We start from the raw sequence: 20,690 nt of genomic DNA, 5'->3' as shown, positions 1-20,690 counted from the left end.
GAACCATTTTCTACTCAAGAACCCGACCCTGGAAAAATTTTCCTGGAAATTTGAGAGTGGCACGAAGTCCTGGACAGTTTCCTGTCATTCCCCCTTTAATCCTGGCCATCTCGGGCTTCTTTGAGCTGCCAGAGGAGCCTTTCGGTGGCGCTTAAGGAGGCTTTGGCAGCCCAGAGCAAACGGAGCGTTTTCCTTTCTCTGGGCGCTTGGAGAGGGAATAAACCACTTCGCTGTGGTGACTCCCTCTCGCTGCCTCCCATACACCTGGCAGGAGTTTGCCTCCCGTAGTGCCTGGGTGGGGAAAGGCAAAAGACAGCGCTTCGCCCCGATCAGATCAACTTGGTTTCAGCCAAACCGAGGAGTCACCACAGTGAAGGAAAGTTGCCGGCTACAAAGCAAGCAAGCGAGAGGAGAGAGAATGGGAAAGAAGAGAAAGCAGGTAGCAGTAGCAGCTGCCTTTTGGTCAAAGGAGCAGGAGGTTCCCCCTTCTCGCCCGCCTGGGTTTCTCTCTCTGGCGCCAGGTGTAATGGGTGGTGCGTGCTTCTCCTCGCCACCACTGTTCCCTGTCCAAAATACCCCCGCGTGCACCCTTTTCCTCGGCCATGCACTCCCCATCCCCCTGCCAGCCCGCGGGGGGGCGGGCGGGGAGGCGCGGGCAGTAGAAGGGAGCCGCGGCCACACCTGCCTCTCCATGGTGCCTCCGGCTCCCTCGCGCTCCTGGCCTCTCGGCCCTGCCCCCCACCCACCCGGCCTCTCTTTCTCCTCCACTGCAAGAGAGGGGGGCAGGCGTTCTCCGGAGGCTGGCGGGCGCGCGGGCCGGCGCGCGCTCTTCCCATCTCCCTGCCTGCATGCCCGCCCGGAACATTCAAAGTAAGAGCGAAGGGTTTTCTTATTTTGAATGTTCCGGGCGGGTGGGCTGGCAGGGAGATTTGGAGAGCGCACGCCGGCTGCCCCCCGAACACCTGGCCGCCCGCCCGCTGCCCGCTCCGCCTCTTTCTCCTCCGCTGCAACACGGCGCCCGGCCACGCTCCACCTCCCGGGAGCCCAGCTGAAAACAAAAAAGCTCCAAAAGTCGGCTGGGATACCGGGAGGCGGAGCATGGCCGGGCGCCGTGTCTTCGCCTCCGTGCGCCGCCTCCGCCCTGCCGAAAATAAAACGGCTCCAAAAGTCGGCCGGGCTCCCGGAAGGCGGTGCGCGGCTACTTCCTCTTCGCTGCAGAGCCGCACGGAGGCGAAGACACGGCGCCCAGCCACACTCTGCCTGCCAGGAGCCCGGCCGACATTTGGAGCCGTTTTGTTTTCAGCCGGGCGGAGGCGGCACGCGGAGGCGAAGACATGGTGCCCGGCCACGCTCCACCTCCCAGGAGCCCAGCTGAAAACAAAACGGCTCCAAAAGTCGGCTGGGCTCCCGGGAGGTGGAGCTTGGCCGGGTGCCGTGTCTTCGCCTCCGCGCGCCGCCTCCACCCGGCCGAAAACAAAACGGCTCCAAAAGTCAGCCGGGCTCCCGGGAGGCGGTGCGCGGCTGCTTCCTCTTCGCCGCAGAGCCGCACGGAGGCGAAGACACGGCGCCCAGCCACACTCTGCCTGCCAGGAGCCCGGCCGACATTTGGAGCCGTTTTGTTTTCAGCCGGGCGGAGGCGGCACGCGGAGGCGAAGACATGGTGCCCGGCCACGCTCCACCTCCCAGGAGCCCAGCTGAAAACAAAACGGCTCCAAAAGTCGGCTGGGCTCCCGGGAGGTGGAGCTTGGCCGGGTGCCGTGTCTTCGCCTCCGCGCGCCGCCTCCACCCGGCCGAAAACAAAACGGCTCCAAAAGTCAGCCGGGCTCCCGGGAGGCGGTGCGCGGCTGCTTCCTCTTCGCCGCAGAGCCGCCGGGCAGAGGCGAAGACAACGGCGCCCTCCACTCTCTCTCCATCTCTCTCTCTCTTTTTTTTTCTCTCTGTTGCCGGCGTGGTGAACGAGAGAGAAAGAGAGAGAGAGAAAAAGGAGGGGAGAGAGAATGAGAAAGAAAGCGAGAAAGAAAGCAAGAGAGAAAGACAGGGAAAGAAAGCAAGAGAGAGAGAAAGAGAGGGGGGAAGGAGGGGGAGGGAAAGACATAGAGGGAGGGAAGGAGGGAGAGAGAAAGAACAAAAAAGAGAGGAAGGAAGGAAGAGAGAAAGGAAGAGGGATGGAGAGAGAGGGAATGAAAGATGAAGGAAGGGAGAGAGAAAGGGGGAGGGAGAGATAGAAAGGAGGGAGAAGGGGGTAGTTAGGGAGAGGGAAAAGGAAGGGCTTGGAGAAAGGCAGGGGGAAAGAAAGATAGAAAGGAAAGAGGGAGGGAGAGATAGAAAGGAAAGAGGGAGAAAGGAAAGAGGGAGGGAGAGATAGAAAGGAAAGAGGGAGAAAGGAAAGAGGGAGGGAGAGATAGAAAGGAAAGAGGGATGGAAAGATAGAAAGAAAAGAGGGAGGGAGAGATAGAAAGGAAAGTGGGAGGGAGGAAAGAGGGAGGAAGACATAGAAAGGATAGAATTATGGATGCAAGAACTTGCTCATGTGTGATAGCGCACGCCCACACTTACTTACTTACTTACTTACTTACTTACTTACTTACTTACTTACTTACTTACTTACTTACTTACTTACTTTATTTATTTATACTTATATGCCGCCCAGTGCCAAAGGGACTGCTGCTCAGACACTATACTTTTCCGCTCACCCCGAAAAAAAATTAGAGGGAACACTGCTCGCCACCTCAGAGTCTCTCTCTTTTTTTAAGCCTTAAAGTTTTGGATTTTTTAAATTCCCCTCACCTTTGGCAGCGACTGTCCTACTCCCACCAAATTCTGAGCTTTTATTTCTTTCCTAATGGGTTTGCATGCATTATTTGCTTTTACATTGATTTCTATGGGGAAATTGCTTCTACTTACAAACTTTTCCATTTAAGAACCTGGTCACGGAATGAATTAAATTCTTAAGTAGAGGTACCACTCTATATGGTTTTTAACTGTTTTAATTATTTTTAATTGTTGGTTTTAAATAGTTTTAGATTGTTTTTAAGAGGTTTTAATGTTACATCATATGTTTTATTTCTTGGTTGTGAGCCGCCCAAAGTCCCTTGGGAGTTAAGCGGAATACAAATCCTAATAATAAATAAATAAAATCGTATCCTTTGCTATAGACAGTTAAATCTCTTGGGCTGGCCCTACTTGGTATGTTACTCCATCAAGATCATATTTTAGTTGGATGAAAATAAATGACAATTTTGTGTATGCACCCCCCCACCAAAAAAAATGACTCTGTCTTCAATCAAACCATTGTTTAACAACTGTCCCCAGCTTCAGTACTTTCCAGGCGCATAAATTTTAGTTTCCTATATTCTTAACAATAGCCATATTGTGGCAGCTATGTTGATAAAAATTTTCTCATGGTTACTTAATTTTTGTTTTTTTAATTGAACTACTTCATGGGTGTCCAATCTTTTAGCACAACTAGCTCTTTTTTAATCATATGTGTTAATGTATGCATCATAATATAATGCTAAGGAGAAAGATAGACACTATATGAGAGTAAGGCAGTTTTTATTGATGGTTTAATAAAACAAAAATGGGGTAAAATAGCTAAAGGAGTGCTAATTGACAAATTTTATTCAATTAAAATACATGCTAATATAAGTTACTTTAGATGTATATTTTAAAAACTAAGTAAGGCAGTATAGATTAGATCTCAGTTGGCCAAGAATTATATTCCTGAGGTACGGAGAGAACAAGATGGTTTCTTTATATGTATTTTCTTTTTCTTTATTATGTTATTTATTCTTTTCTATTTTTCTTCTTTTCTGAACGTTCTACTTTTTCTTTCATATTATGCATTAGCTTTTATCTTTTTAAATGTAATGATTAATAAATTCATTATTGAAGAAACTAACTCCAAGCAAACCATATAATAGAGTATATATTATATAGGATAAAACTATGGATGTGATTAAACAAATGAAAACAATTGGCAGTAAAGTGAAAAATAGTGAATATGGGTTGCCCTTTATGATGATAACTGAGAACAGAATTTCCATTGTTAAGAAACATGGTTATAAATTTTAATGTCAAGTTGGACAGAAATCCCAGCATTTCTGGTTGCCATTGTTAAGCAAGTCACCATGGATCATTAGGTAAGGATGTCCTATGCTCACAATTTATAATCACCTGCTGACTTCTCCACTGACTTTTAGGATGGTAGCAAAGAAGGCTTCTTTTTTTTAATTTATAAACGTACAAAACAAAACACAAAAAACCCCATTTAAACACACAAGGAAGGTTTCAAATGACAATCACATAACTACAAAATGCTACTATGTCACAATTGAGAATCAGGCATTTGGCTTGCAATCACATGCCCTGGTGACATTGCAACAAATGTAACTATGAAGACCAGTCATAATGTTGAAAATGGTTTTTTTAAATTCCCATACAGACATTTCACATATTTATCATCTCATTCCTCATTTAATTATTTTACAAAATCTTTATACATATATTCTGTATGTAGAATATTCTTATTGCTTTATTCAATTCAGTTTATTAGATTTGTATGCCACCCCTCTCCGAAGACTTATTAGTACAAGGTTGCTTTTTTACCATCGTCTCTTCCTATTTCATACAGCCGTTCCTTCACTTTCTTCTCCACTTTCCTTCCTCCTCCTTCTAAACCTCCTTCCCTCTCTCCTTCTCCTCTTCCCTACTTCCTCTCCTGGCCTCTCACCTAATTCTCTTCTCCCCTCCCCTCTTTCTTTCTTCCTTCTTCTGTCCTCCTCTCTTTCCTTCCTCCTTCCTTTCCTGTACTTTCTCCATTTTGGGAGAAAGGGGTGGTATTCTGGCAACCTTGAATTCTTTTCTATAATCTTACATTTTTCATATTTTATTCCATTTTTAATGTGTTTGTATATTAATACACTTCAAATTTAAGATTTTCTTTTTTCCCCTTCCCCATCCCCTCATCTCTTTCAAATGTTACATCTGGATTACATTATTCACTTATATTCAAACTTTTTAAATTATATTCAATTTCTAACTATCTATAAAACTTCCCCCAAGTCTTGTAATACAATAAATCCTCTTTATCGTTTAATCTTAACATTAATCTGTTCATTTCACCACAATCCAAAATTTTCTTTATTATCTGCTCATTTTCAGGAATGATACCTGCTTTCCAATTTTGTGCAAATACAACCCTAGCTGCTGTTAATATATTATTAAATATATATCTTTTTTGTATTTTTCTGGTAAAATTCCTAATAGAAAAATTGCTGGTTTTTGTTGTGATTCACCACGTCCTCTCCGCTGGCAGGTGGGGAGGGGCCTTCCGAGGGGGGATGGTGTTGTGATTCAGCCTGAGGCTCCTCAGGGACCGGCTGGAGCTCTGCCGGATCCATGCTCAGAGGAGGAGGAAGTGACCAGGAGGGGGAGGACCAGGCAGACGGGGAAGAGGAACGTCAGGAGGAGGAGGAGGGAGAGCAGCCTGAGACCCCCGGGGGGCTCTCCCCAGCTAGTAGCCTGGATTCATTGGATGAAGACGCACAGGCTATAATAGACATGAGGCAGAGACGTGCAGCTCAAAGAAGGGGCCAATTAGAAAGATATTTCCATCCCTGAATTGGCAACAGCTGGGTTTGGGTGTGGTTCTCCTCAGCAGGGTTGAAAAGGCAGGCCCGCCCTTACAGTCTCGTGGAGAGTTATCAACTGGGAGTCCTGTGACCTTGCTTCGATTCTTGGCGTCTCTGATCTTGGCTTGTGGCCTAGAAGCCTGGAAGACTTGGGGGAGGCGTGGGTTTTATTATCTCCAGAGTTGTTTTTGCCAGCAAGAATCCTGTTTTATTGCCTGGCCTTCGTGAAACCTCTGTGAAACTGCATCGTGTTCCTGTCTGTAAGAACAGTTTTTGTTACCTGTGTTTGCTTTCCAGTATATAAACTGCCTTTGCTTTTTACCAGTGTGTCTGGCTACTCTTTTTGGTTGGTGTTGGCGTCTGGGGGGACCCAGACAGAACAGTTTTAAGTTTGGCTTTTCTTCCACCATTTTCCACATACTTCTGCAGTTTGCAATCTTGTGTTACGATTTCTATATAGGGTACACCTTATTTCTATATTTTGTTTTTTTTAGGATTGTTTTATTTAACATTTAATTAATGTCATTTAATTTCTTCTCATATAATTCTTTAGTTTTCTGTCCATTATCCACTAGTGACCGATGTCTTGTAGGTCGGCCTCTAGTTTGCTTATTTTTCATCATTCTGAACTGTAATTTGTCTTCTTTTCAAGTTGGAGGGTGAAAAGGTCAGTTGTTCTTTTTTCAGATTTTTTAAGTATTTGTTTTGTTTGAGCCATTCATACCATTTTTCCCAAGCTGCGTAGAAGTCTGATTTGTTTCTATCCTGTAATTCATAAGTCATTTTTATTAATTCCTCACATTCAAATACTTTAATTATGAAGTTTAAAGTAGTTGGAGTGGTTTCTTTTTCCAATTCTGGCTGCGGTTAGAATATGAAGTATTAAATATCTATCTTCCTTTTGAAGTTTTGTCTAGCAATTTCTAAAAGAAATAATTCAGATTTTAAGTAAATGGTTTGTTTGATAATTTGTTCTAAATATGTTTTGATTTTTTGCCAATAATTTCTCGCTTTTGTACAAGTCCAATAATTTATTATCATTTTTCATCACTCCCTCTCAATATCTCATCTAATTCCAAAACTCCCATCATAAGTCCATGTTGAAAGCTATATTGATATATAATGTTTTCCTTTTCCTTTTTCCCACACTTAACAAATTATTCCTTAAACAATGCTCCTGAAAATATGAATTTATTTTATTCTTCCCATATCATAAAAAAGCATGCCAACCTATTTGCAAATTGTGACCTTCCAGAGTGAATAATCTTACATTTCTCAGCAGAATCCATTCTTTCAACCATGTATATATATATATTTGTTTTCGTAGATTTTCACGGGTATATGTATGTAGATTGTTCTGAGTTCGGTTTTTGCCCCGTGTAATATTATTACACGGGGCAAAACCCGAAATCAGAACAATCTACATACATACATACATATATATCACATATTTTTGCTGAATATTTAAAATTAAGGGAGACTAGGATAGCGCTATTTCGGCCTTGTTCTGGCCTCTTCAGCTAGCCATACCCTTACTGGGATTTGATCCTGGGGCCTCTGCCTTGTAAGGCAGAGAATTAACCTCTAGGCCCCCAGATCTGATCCCATCAGCTTTGTACCAGGGACGTGCTATATGTTTTTTCTGTTGGATCACCCTGGTATATTGAAGGAACGTCACAGCTCCTTTTTGCCTCTAGGCCCAACCCAGGGCCATTTCAAGGCAGTTAATTTATTCATAGCCAACAAACTATGTTCTGTATGTATCACATATTTATTTGCAAATATATATGTATGTATGTATCACATGTTTTTGCTGAATTTTTAAAACAGAGAATATATATATATATATTATCGCTATTCTACCCATTTATGGCATTTGTAAATTCTTCCATTTTTCCAAGTCTGCTTCAATTTGCATTATCAATTTGTTATCTTCTTTTATTGTTATACATCTTGTCGTTAAACATATACCCAAATAGTTAATCTTTTTTACTATCTGGATACCTAATTTTCTCCACTGCATCTGGAAGGAGAGTCCAACATGGGTATTACTCCAATCTTATTGGTAGAGACTGAGTTAGAAATTTAAATATTAATTGAGCACCACCCCCTCTGCTCTTCCCATGAGCCAGTTTTAAAAACTCAGTCTAAGAGTAGAGACATGCTGAGTTTGTTCTGAAGAACTTTGAATAGTTTAATATAAAATAAAATGAATGTATAACCTGTTTAATCTGTTTCTTTGTTTTTCAGATAGCAGAAACGAAGTGGAACAGACGGCTGGGGTCTCTGCCCTCCGCGGGCAGCACCCCCAACGATCCTCCTCAGGGGTCTTGTATTCCCCCCGAGGGAACACCCCGCAGAGGAGCAGCCAGCCTGGGGTCCCTGACCTTCGAGGTCATACCAGGGCTGCGAGTCGAAGGTGAAGGGGAATGCCCCTCCACTGGGAGGCTCGGAGGCGATCCGGCTCTGCCGGCAGGGAAGCGCCTCTTAGCTGTTCAGTGCGGCGGCAGCCACAGGCGCCGCCGGAATCGCCGCCGAGAGCTGCGGCCAGCGGAGCGCCTGGAGAGACAGCTGCCTCGCCCCCGGAGCCTTGGGAAAGGCCGGCGAGAAGGGGGCCAGAGCCCCAGAGGCTGCAGGATCCTGGGGACTTGCTTGGACGCCGGGAGGTGCGGGCGCCGCCATTTTTGGGCGCGGAGTTTGGGCGTCGCGTCATTAGGCGCGACAACGCCCCCCCCCAGGCAGCAAAAGAGCGCGAAGAGGCCAAGCAGCCCAACGCGCAGGCGCGGGCCCAGCAGGGACCCGGACGCCATTTTTGCTTGACGCAGTGAGGCTGCAGTTACCGGAGGTCAAGCTAAGAGATTTGGAGGCATAATTGGACACTGTGAGTACCATGGATGACCGGCAAGGCCCCGATAAGCCCGAATCCCCTCGGCCAACAAAGGATAAGGCCAAAGGGAAGGGAAAGGAGAAGGCAAAACCCTCTCATTCCCCTGCCTCCACCTCTTCCATTAAAGAGGCTGAAAAGCGCATCAAAGCGCTCGAAAAGAAGCTGGAGGCCGCATTGCAAGCATCTCCGGCGGGCCTGCCTCCAGCCCAGAGACAGGGACCTGACCCCATGTCGCCCCCAGCCACCTTTGGGCCTATGGGGGTTCCACCTGCAGGGGATTGGTCCCCAGATAGACAGTTTCTGTCCATGCCTCAGGCCATACCATCCCCCAGCACTTCTTGGGCCAGACCTGGATCAGCGGGGCCCTTGGGGAGAAGCTCCCAGGAACCATCAGCCACCTTTACCCCCACAGCAGCTGGATTGAGATCACAGCCGGGTGCGTGGCAAAATTTGCCCCCAGATCTGCAAGACATCATAGCCAGTGCCTATTCACAAAACATGGCTATGGGGGCACAGCAGTATGGCAGGCAGCATCTTCACTCAAAGGAATCGTGGTCAGCTCCACCCCCCTCGGGTTTGGGATCCTTGTTGGAAGAGCCAGCTCAATTTGAGGACAGCGAACCGGAGTATGGTTTCTCAGAGGATGAGACAGCGCCAGAGCAGACACCTACGGTGGGTCTATTCAAACCTACGCTGTTTAAGACTCTGTTATTCAAGGCCAAGCACGTAATGAACCTCCCTGGTTCAGAGAAGGCCACAGAGACCACTGAGACTGGCAACACTTCGACCACACTTCTACAAGAACCTCAGCCCGAGTCTGACCACTTTCCTGCTTCGGACATCTTTATAAAAGGAATCAAAAGGCCCTGGCAGTATCCTGCAGCAGCCCAGGGACCTACCAACCTGGAGAGGAAATTCTATACCTTCGACGAGGAGGTAGAGAAACTATTGGAATTTCCCCCAATCGACCAACCGGTCGTGACACTAGTTTCTAGCGCATTAGTACCTTCAGAGACCGGTGACAGCCTGAGACCTGAAGAGAGAAAAACGGAAACGTTACTGCGCAAGACACATCAGATGTCTGGCTGGAGTTTCAGAGCGGCTGCAGCTGCATCATTCATCAACCGGGCATCGATGTTGTGGATCCAGGAGATGCAGTCCCGCCTTGGTCCAGAGGACGGACGTCTTCGCCAGGATCTGAGTAAGCTGCGGGCGGCGACGGAATTCTCCGCAGACGCCACCTTGCATGCGGCCAAGTTTTCCACCAGGAGCATGGCCGCAACGCTGTCTTCCCGCCGTCTACTGTGGCTACGAAACTGGCAGGCGGACCTCAAGTCGAAATGGCGGCTGGCATCCGGTCCTTTCCAAGGCTCAACCCTGTTCGGTGACCTGTTGGAGAAAGTCCTCGTGGAGGACAAAGACAAGAGAAAAGTCCTCCCCAGGTCCAACCGACGACAGGACCGTAGATCCACGCCATACTCAAGGCGCCAGTCCTTTCGTTGGGACACATCAACCAACTCCGGCCAGAACCAGCGCTCCTTTGCTCAGGGCCAATACAATCCACAGTCCTACAGGAGCGACCGAGGTTCCTTTCAGGACAGGCCAAGAGGATATCAGCAGTCCAGAAGGCCATTCCGTGGTGGCAACCAACGAGGATTTAAACGTAATTCGAAATGACTCAGACACCTCACAGCCCTTAGGAGGCAGGCTCCAGGGATTCAGCTCCGCCTGGCAAACGACCTCCTCCGACAAATGGGCTGTGGCCACCGTCACACACGGTCTCAAGTTGGAGTTCGTTCAGTCGCCTCCCAGTCGCTTTTTGCACTGCCCGAGACTAAAGGACTTTCAGAAAAAGTTACAGCTGCGCAAGGAGATCACGCACCTGTTAGACATACAAGCCATAGAACAGGTCCCCCGGCAGGAGGAAGGCCAGGGGTTTTACTCAATGATATTCATCGTACCCAAGGCCCCCGGGGGCTGCAGGTTGATATTAAACCTGAAGCAACTGAACCTCTTCATAAGGTACCGGAGGTTCAGGATGCATTCCTTACACACTATTTTGGCTTCCGTCCGAGCACAGGACCTTTTAACGTCCATAGACCTCAAGGAAGCTTACCTGCACGTTCCCATACATCCAGAACATCGCAGGTTCCTTCGCTTCTGCTCCGAAGGGAGGCATTATCAATACAGGGCAATGCCGTTCGGCCTTTCATCGGCCCCACGCACCTTTACCAAGCTGTTGGACGTGTTGACAGCCAACTTGCGAGCACGATCCATCAGGTTGATGGCCTACCTGGACGACATCATCATCTTGTCCAGGTCCCAGGCAGCGGCGAAGAGAGATCTCACCGAGACCATACATACACTACAAAGTCACGGCTTTACCATCAACGTAAAAAAGAGCCAGCTCACGCCCACCACCAGTTTACTTCACCTTGGTGCGGTCATAGACACTCAGACGGGCACCGTAGCGCTGTCGACAGAACGACAGAACAACATACGACGCTTGGTGTCCAGCATCCACCTGAGACCAGTGCCCCTATCTCTACTGTCAAAGATACTAGGCACTATGGTGTCAGCGATTGGCATCGTCCCTTGGGCCAGATATCACATCAGGACATTACAATGGTTCCTGCTTCCAGCCCAGAGAACCAAGGTGAGCCATTCCCACAGACTGGTACATTTGCCACAACAGGTCAAGGATTCCTTCAGATGGTGGACATCTGCCGCAATAGCCATCGGATCTCCATTCCAGAGGCGGAACCAAGTCATCTTGACCACAGACGCCAGTCTTACAGGATGGGGTGCCCACATCGGGACCCAGATGGCTCAGGGGCTGTGGAGGGCGGAGGATTTATCGCCCGTCAACATAAACTTCTTGGAATTAAGAGCAGTATTCCTAGCTCTACAGACATTTACGATCTTGGTCCAGGGAAGACACGTGTTGGTGCTCACGGACAATGTCGCGACCAGGGCCCACTTGAATCACCAAGGGGGCACACGGTCGCAACGACTCATGAAAGAGACGGAACATCTCTTCATCTGGGCCGAAAGTCATTTTCTCTCCCTGTCAGCGGAACACATTGCGGGAGTCAGCAGCACGCAGGCGGATTGGCTAAGCCGGTCTACCCTGGATCCATCAGAATGGAAACTAGAACCGAGCATCTTCCGACAGATGGTCGCCAGATTTGGAGCCCCATCAATAGATCTGTTTGCGAGCTCCCAGAATGCTCAACTGCCAAGATTCTACACACGGTTTCCAGAGCCTGGGGCGGAGAAGGTCAATGCTCTGCTGACACCCTGGCCGCCAGGCCTACTTTACGCATTTCCACCAACGAACCTGATTCAGCGAGTGGTGGACAAAATTCTACGGGAGAAGGCAGAGGTACTACTGATAGCGCCTCATTGGCCCCGGCGCCCGTGGTTCTCCGATCTGGTGGCATTGTCAGTGGCAACTCCATGGAGGATCCCAGACCGGATGATATCGCTGAGCCAGGGGAGTCTACAACATCCAGACCCACAGTGGTTCCAACTAACCATCTGGCACTTGAGCGGCTCAGACTACGACAATTAAAATTACCTGACAAGGTCATTGATACCATACAGGCCGCAAGGCGTCCTTCAACGTCTCGCATTTACCAGACGACATGGGCAGCCTTTTGCGGTTTTTGCGACAAGCAGCAAGTTAACCCTAGGACGGCGTCGGTGATCACTGTTCTTGAATTTTTACAAGCAGGACTTGAGCGTGGGTTAGCACCGAACACACTAAGACGTCATGTGGCGGCCCTTTCCACCATGATACCAGTGGAGGACGTAAGATCCTTGGCTTACCACCCTTGGGTGAAGGATTTCCTGCGGGGAGCATCGAACCAACATGCCCCGCCAGTTCGGAGATTTCCATCGTGGGATCTCACACTAGTCCTCAGGGCCTTGTCTAAACCACCGTTTGAACCTTTGAGGTCCATATCACTACGACTATTGTCTATTAAAACAGCCTTTCCAGTCGCGATTACGTCTGCACGAAGGGTGTCGGAACTATCCGCCTTGTCAGTAAAGCCGGACCTTTGTATTTTCCACCCGGACAGGGTGGTGCTGAGACTAGACCCGTCCTTCATACCGAAGGTTAATTCAGACTTTCACCGGAAACAGGAACTGATACTTCCGGATTTTTGCACCCACGGTAACCACCCATCGGAGTTAAGATGGCACAAAATAGACGTGCGCCGTGCGGTCAAGATTTATGTGAGGCGAACGGAATCGTTTCGACAAACAGAGAGGTTGTTCGTTGCGTTTGCACAGGGGAAGAAGGGACTTGGAATTTCATCCACATCAATTAGCCGTTGGATCAGAGACTGTATCGCGGAGGCGTACAGGACTCAGGGACAACCCGTACCAGCAGGAGTGACAGCTCACTCCACGAGGAGTGCGGCCACTTCAGCAGCCTGGGTCACACAGGCATCCATAGAGGACATCTGCAGAGCTGCCACGTGGGCTGCCCCTTCAACATTCATACGGCACTACAAGTTGGACTCCTTCGCTTCGGCCGAAGCAGCCTTTGGGAGACGTGTTTTACAACGAGTTTGTGTTTCTCCAACGTCCCTGACAAGATCTTCTCCCTCCCATGGGCCGTAAATCTCTGGTATATCCCATGTTGGACTCTCCTTCCAGATGCAGTGGAGAAGAACCGTTGTACCTACCTGAACGGTCTTCTCAATGCACTGGAAGGAGAGTCCAAACCCACCCAGTATGTTTAGGGGTGCAGGGACGCCGGAGTGGGCAGTTAGTCAGTTGTTTATTGTTATAATAAAATTTGGTTATCCTCTTATATGTTTTCGTTTTTAAAACTGGCTCATGGGAAGAGCAGAGGGGGTGGTGCTCAATTAATATTTAAATTTCTAACTCAGTCTCTACCAATAAGATTGGAGTAATACCCATGTTGGACTCTCCTTCCAGTGCATTGAGAAGACCGTTCAGGTAGGTACAACGGTTCTTTTCCCCAATTTTCTCTTTTGTTTTTCTGTCATATTTTTCACTATCATTTTTGTTTTTTTCTTTATTAATGTTTAACCCTGCCATTCCATATTCTATTTATCTTAATATTTTATGGCCAATCTCTATTGGATCTTCTATTATAAACACCAAATCATCTGAACAAGCTTATAATTTATATTCTTGTTTTCTGATTCTTATTCCTCTAATTTTTTTATCTTCTCTTATTTTTCTATTTAATATTTTCAATATTAAAATAAATAGTAGTGGAAATAGAGGGTATCCCAGTCTAGTACCTTTCTCTATCTTAATTCTCCATGTCAATTCACCATTTATCATAACTTTCACCAATTGTTTATTATATACTGTTTTTACCTTATTCAAAGATTTTCTCCAAAATTCATAGTTTCTAATTGTAATGTCATAAATTTCCAATTAACATTGTCAAAAGCCTTCTGTGCATCTAGAAACAATAATCCTAATTGTTTTCAGAGTGTACTTCATAATATTCCAACATATTTAAGACAATTATCATATTATTGCTTATCTGTCATTTAGGTAGGAAGCTATTTTGGTCCAAATGAATGAATTCATTCAATAGTCTCTTCAATTGTCTTGCCATAATTGAAGCAAAAATGTTATAATCCACATTCAGTAAAGAAATTGGTCTATAATTTCTTGTTTGTTGTAAGTCAGAGTCTTCTTTAGGTGTAAGAGTTAAATATGCTTCTGTCCGTGTATCTGGGATCAGTAACAGATCATTAAATATTTCTAACATAACTACACTTAATGTATTAATTGCATGAAATACAATCAGAAAAAATATATGAAGACTTAGAAGGAAGAATATTAATGGTTGAAATAATAATGAACTTTAAGAAAGTACTGATAGTAGCCATTTATGCTCCAAATGATAATCACAAAGAATTTTATAGAAAATTCCATAGAAAAATAATCGAATATGAACATGAAGATATGTGTATAGTAGATTTTTATGCAATTGTAGATAAAGAACTGGATTATAGATCAAACAAAGTAAATAAGAAAGAGAGACACTTCCAAAAACATTTTTTACAATGATAGACAAATTAACACTACAAGATGTATGGATGCAGAGGAATATGAAAGAAAGACAATACACGTTCTACTTGAATAGACATTTGTTGTGGTCAAAAATAGATATGATGTAGATGTCATTAGAATTATTAACTGAAATAGAAATGATTGAAATTGAACCAACTATATGGGCAGACCACAATCCAATTATAGTAAAATGGAAAGGACAAAGGGACCAAGATGGACATTGAACCAAAGAGTAGTAAATAAAAAAACTTTCAAATATATATGGAAAAAGAACTGACTTTCTTTTTTAAAGAAAATAAGAAAGAAGATACTTCTTTACAAAATTTGTAGGATACTTTTAAAGCATATACTAGAGTAGGAGTAATGGCATATATGGTAAAACAGAAGACACAAACAAGACAAAAACAAAAATAAATGGAAGAAGAATACAAAACATTGGAAAAGGATTTGCAAAAATATCCACAAAATATGTCACTTAAAAACAAAATAACCCTACAGAAACATAAAATAAACATATTTGAAAATGAAGAGATTGCCCAGAAAATAAAACAGGTAAAAGAAACTTGCTTGAAAATGCAAATGAGCCAGGACGTTGGTTGGCTATAAAATTAAGAAAGAGAGAGAGAAAAATAATAAATAAACCAATCAATAGACATAAAAGGAAATCTACACTACCAAAACAATGAAAAAAAGAAAATAGTAGAAAATTACTATGAACAATTATACAAATAAAAAAACAAAGCAAGAAGAAATAAGATATTTGGAGAACGCAAATATACCAAAAATCTCAGAAAATGTCAAAAGAAATTGTAGGAAAGGATATCAATGATGGAACTAATAGAAGGGATTAAAACATAAGAATGGGAAAATGCCAGAACCTGATGGATTACCAGCAGAATTTTATAAAATAGTAGAAGACCAGTCATAATTCAGAACCATTGTGAATTTGAGTAGTTAATGAATGAGTTGTTAAGTGAGGATCACATGTAATAGTAAGCCTTAATGAAATTTTCTTATTAATTTCCTTCCTTGCCTAGATGTTCATTATGCCATACCATATGACTAATGATGGGAAATCATGAGCTTTGCAAACAAACACTGTTGCTCTCTTGAGCTAGTAACATCCACTGAATTCATGGGACTTCTCTAACTTGCATAAAATGAGAATGAGTAAAAACAAAAAGATCAATAACATAATCTAGAATTCTGCAAAGCCTGTACATGATATGCTTTAAAATCTGTAGGAAAGCATACAAATTAGCTCTTTCAAATAGTTAATAGGTAAATGGATACAGAAGCACATTGCTTTTCTCTTTTAAAAAATGCAAAAAGAAGACAGCCAGAAACATCTTCTTAAAACAATTTATGTGAACCTGGAATTTTTTAAAGATATTTCAATGATTTTAAAACATGTTTCATGTATACTCCAGCACATTCCAGAATGCTTATTTTAAAAGACTTTCAGAGCCTTAAAATAATACACTTTATGAAATAGAAAAAACAGCTTATATACTTATTATTTCTTCTAAATTTACAAAGAGTGCCAATGTAATTTAGTGGTAAAGATGTTAGGTTAAGAGTTGTAAAATTCTAAGCCATCCTAAATCACATAATTTCACTAGGTGACTTTGTGCCAGTCTCTCAATCCAGTCTAATTCACAGACAAGTTGAATTGGACATTTACTAGAAGAATTGTTATATTAGACTTTGGTATCTTAAAACTCCAGTGCATTGAAATGCTCTGATACAGTGGTACTATAGCACCAAAGTTATCTAGTTGGATAATGAAATATCCACAAGAAAATAATCAAATTCAGAGAGCACTAAGGGCTCACAATTATCTACTCTTGTAAATTCCAGTGTACAGGTAATCCCCAGGGTACAAGCGTTTCCCTTAGTGAACATTCAAACTTACACAATCAGCGTCCCCTTGTGTTTATGAACAAGACCCCAAACTACAAATCTTGCAGCACCACGGCGATTGTTTGCCCTTATAGCTAACCACAGAGGCTCTGCAATATTTGTCCTGCACTTTTCCAGCCAAAACAGCCCACCTCTTTTGACGCCTTATTTTGGCCTGCACAGATATTGCCCAGGACTTTGCTTGTGCAGCCCTAAATAGAGCGCTGCAATCCCTCCAAACCTACATTTTGGCTTGCAAAGTGCCAGGAGAGGCCTGTGCAGGCCTAAACAGAGCTCTGTTTTTACTAGCAAAGTGCTGGACGAGGCCCATGCACACCAAAACGGAGCTGCACATGGATACACATGACTGAGAAGCTGGAGTGGAGACAGCTTGCTAGAACTTCACAGGAAAATGATCTGGCTCGGCAGGTTGGGGAGAAAGCAATTGTGGGGAACATGAGGTATTTCAGTGGGTCGGGGAGACCTTGGGTGGTCTTAAGCAGGTGGCCTGTTCCATCACTAGGCACCCCATTGCCTTTCCCACCCTGAAATACCTCATGTGCACTTAATGAACCGTACATTCGATTAGTGAATGCATGGGCGAACAGAGGAAATTATCCTATTCAAGATACAAGATTCGCTCCTACGAGTCCTCAGATTACAAATGGAATGGCCAGGCTCCTTTATATTCATAACTTGAGGACTATCTGTAATCATCTACTAATGGTCAGCCGGTCTACCTATTTCATAACATTAATAAATTGCCTAGTTTTCATCACTACTATTTTCAGTGAGGATGGTAATTTCTGGTAGCAAACAATTTGAAAGGGCCTCTGAAATGAAGAAAAACCACTACCAATTTGTCAGCAATCTGATATAAAGGAATTGCTTGATCTGATATAAGACAACCTCTTGTAGTCATTCTGGTTCTTCCAGCAGCATATAGTTTCAGATTTTGTTTTCTTAAGTTAACTATAGGCCATTTAGCTATAAAGCCTATTTGTCTATATACTCCCAAAAAGGTACCTCAATGAAATATGCAACTTGCTTGCTATTCCCACTGAATGTGTTAATGCATATAGCAAAGGGGGAAGGGTGCCTGAAAGTATTTCCTCAAGCACTTTAAAAGTGCATAAATGAATTCATAAGGAGAATTTCTGATTGCAGCCCTCATAAATGGCTTTTCTAAAAATTTGAGGGAAGTGTGGAACAGAATGTTTATTTCATTTTAATAGCCTTCAGAGCATTTCTGTAGGGACTTTTGTATGCCTTATAATAAGCAATTAAAGAAAGTTCCCAATGTCCTCATCATTATAAAGCTCTTCAGTAATTTAGTCAGGAGGCAAGGTTCACAACATTGAAAGCAGATGGTGAGACAATTGTGGCACTAAACTTGGTTTTGTTTTCTTCGTTAAACCTCTTTCAGTTGGTTCTGTGATACAGCTGAATCTATTCCCTCATTCCTGTTCTTCTCTATCCTCTGTACCCCAATATATTCATCATTAATGTACAAACTAGGCTTCCTAACATTTTCTGACAGAAGCTGGTGTGCCAATACAGTTGGGCATGACAAGTCGGTTGACTAATTCTTGATGCACTTGATTTGTTTGTAAATAACAAGTATGATACATAAACATGCTGACCAAAGTACTTTTTAAAAATGTAAGCAGGGAAATAACAAGCTCATCAGCAGGCATCTTGCAAAGAATTTTGGGTTTTGAGATCATCATGTTTTAAAGAGATAAAAGTTCTGCGAAAATTCTTCTAATTCTAATTTTCTCTATCCCTATAGATGAATTGAAGAAGATGTTGGAAGCCTACAAAGAGGGATACAAAAAGCTGAAGAACACAATAGACAAATGGTTGTCTATGAGCAGCTATTCTGAAGTAAACCTCAGCAAACTCTTTCAGACATTCACTATAGTAAAATCCGGGGACTGGTCCAGTACTTAAAAGTGTTGTTTGTGATCTCTGTTTATAGGCAGTAGTTTATCTTCCTCCCTTTTTTTGTCTTTTGTTTTTCTGTTTTCTGAGGCTTTCTAGTATGGCTCTAGATTAAAAAAACTAATATACTTTAAAATCTAAGTTTATTCAGTATAAAAATATGTAAAAGAAAAGCAGATTAAAAGTTGATGAATATAATAAGCAGCTCACAATTTAGATTTCATAATAGGTTGGAAAATTAGCTCCTTTAACTGAAGTGAGAGTTGCTGCAAATATAGTGTATATTGCAATGAGAGTTGCTGCAATATATCCTAGACTTTAATCAATACATTTAGCAAGAGGTATTTTCAAGAAAAGAAATTAACAAAGGTGTAGGAGCACTGGTAGTCTTTTAATAATTTATCTACTATGTGGCAATATGACAACATTAAGGTTCTTTTTGTTCTAGGAAGACATACCAAACAGACATATTCTCTCTCTCTCTCTCCCTCCTTCTCTGATTTCTTTCTAGGAGATTATGTGTTACAATTTTTTTCAGCTATTTGAATATTAGTCATTAATTTCTTGGGAGTCATCAAAATAATTTGGGCAGCCTATTATCATTAGAAGAAGCTAGTTGAGACCAAAATGGAGTAAATTTAAGATGACAAAAGGAATGGCCTTATAGTAAGCAAATAAAGCCATGGAAGCTAGATTTTATAATGATTATAGTTTTTTAATTGCCAATAAACATTTAACAGGTACAACAAAAGTCAATCCAACCTCACTAACTGTGTTTTTGGGCTAGGAAAGGGAAATATTGGACTCCTTATGTAGATTTATGTATTTCTTAACTTCTATGAGGATAATAACATTTATTGGTATATATGAAAGCATTCTAAATGTAGATGTAAACATTTACACAGTTGAAGAAAATATAATAAAATTATTGGTATAAATATCTGAACGGTGCATTCATATGAAATATATCTGTGAAACAGAATAATGATATGGATTTACAAGCCATTTGTACTTTATATCTCCCAGTTCTTATCTGATTGTACTGATAGATGAATAAACATGGTAGTGATGCTCCATCTATCTTGCCTTACTGAAGAGTGAGTTGCAGTGTACCAAGAGAACTCCTCTATAAAATTGTTCAACCCATCCTTGCATTGCTGTAGAGAGAAATTTCTTTGTAAACAGTTCTGGATTGGGAAGTTTATGTTGTGATGTTCAGTTTTCCCAGTAAATGATTTTAATATTGGTTAAGGAAGACTATTATATGTATGGCCGTACATTTTTAGTAGTATCTATTACTACTTTAATCAGCTGCCCAATTACAGTAGCTCAGGCTTTGAGGGATAAAAGCACAGTTTCCTTCTAAATTAGAATAACATGCTGTATTTACAAATACTTTATAGGTTTGGGTTATAGCCCATGTTCAGAATATTTATTGTAAAATATAAGGAAATGAAAAATAATGTGTATGTGTAGACAAGCACATGACATAATCTCAGCAAGACTCTAATTTCAGGTACATTGTTATATAGAATTCTGCAGAAAATTTGAGCAAACGTTTTATTTCTATAAATGTAAATTTTATAAATATAAACTGCATAATGGAATTTTGCATTTCTTCTTAATTACCAGGGAAAATATTTTTGCACCATAAAATAAATAAAGATAGCTTGTTTAATGTTTTGTTACAAGTTTAGTCAGCTAAATCTGCTACTGATATGACCCTTGCTGACTACATAGCCTACTTTGACTATTTCACCTTATTTTAACAATGGAAAAACTGAGACGTGTAAAGTTATCTTTCTTTGTGCATATCAATCTTTACGTGCATATTACATTCATTGAACTGTAGAATTACAAAACCAAAAATAACCCTGAGTTCATCAGAGAAATCTGGGTTCTGTTACTCTTTTTCTTCATGTAGTTAAAAATAAACAGCAAAGTTAAGTTGAGGGACAGGAAAGGAGGTTTTAATACATAAGCTTAGAAGCCAGCCTTCACAGTATTTATTAAAAGAAAGAACCCAATGAATTGTTTCATCTTGTGCCAGAATCATTTCTTACTGGATAAAAATTACTTTTCTATTTCCCAACTTCAGCCTATTTTTGATCTTGCCTCCTTTGCTTCTCTTCTGTTGACCACCTAAATATTTCTTAATTGAACCACTCATCCTGCACTCCTCTTATAGGTGTTTAATAGATTAACTCATCTGTGCCAGCTTCAAATTTCAGATTAAAATTCCTTCATCCTGA

General features: G+C 42.7%; 1 protein-coding gene across 3 annotated transcripts in view; it reads left to right on the top strand.

The window, feature by feature from the left end:
- The window catches only part of POLA1 (DNA polymerase alpha 1, catalytic subunit), an 801,468-nt gene extending 781,885 nt beyond the window's left edge, over window positions 1-19,583 (top strand). For 2 of the 3 annotated variants that reach the window (XM_070750673.1, XM_070750672.1), the window contains exon 37: window positions 18,287-19,583. In XM_070750673.1, coding sequence (XP_070606774.1) covers window positions 18,287-18,447 — 161 coding nt within the window. In that variant the 3' untranslated portion in view covers window positions 18,448-19,583. The remainder of the gene's footprint in view (window positions 1-18,286) is intronic. The other variant, XM_070750674.1, reaches the window with a different exon arrangement.
- The last annotated feature ends 1,107 nt before the right edge of the window (window positions 19,584-20,690 follow it).

This window comes from Erythrolamprus reginae, chromosome 4 (genome assembly GCF_031021105.1).
Source record: "Erythrolamprus reginae isolate rEryReg1 chromosome 4, rEryReg1.hap1, whole genome shotgun sequence".
Lineage (NCBI taxonomy): Eukaryota > Metazoa > Chordata > Lepidosauria > Squamata > Dipsadidae > Erythrolamprus > Erythrolamprus reginae.
The sequence above is the reverse complement of the archived record's forward strand: the minus strand, read 5'-3'. Positions and strand labels throughout refer to the sequence as shown.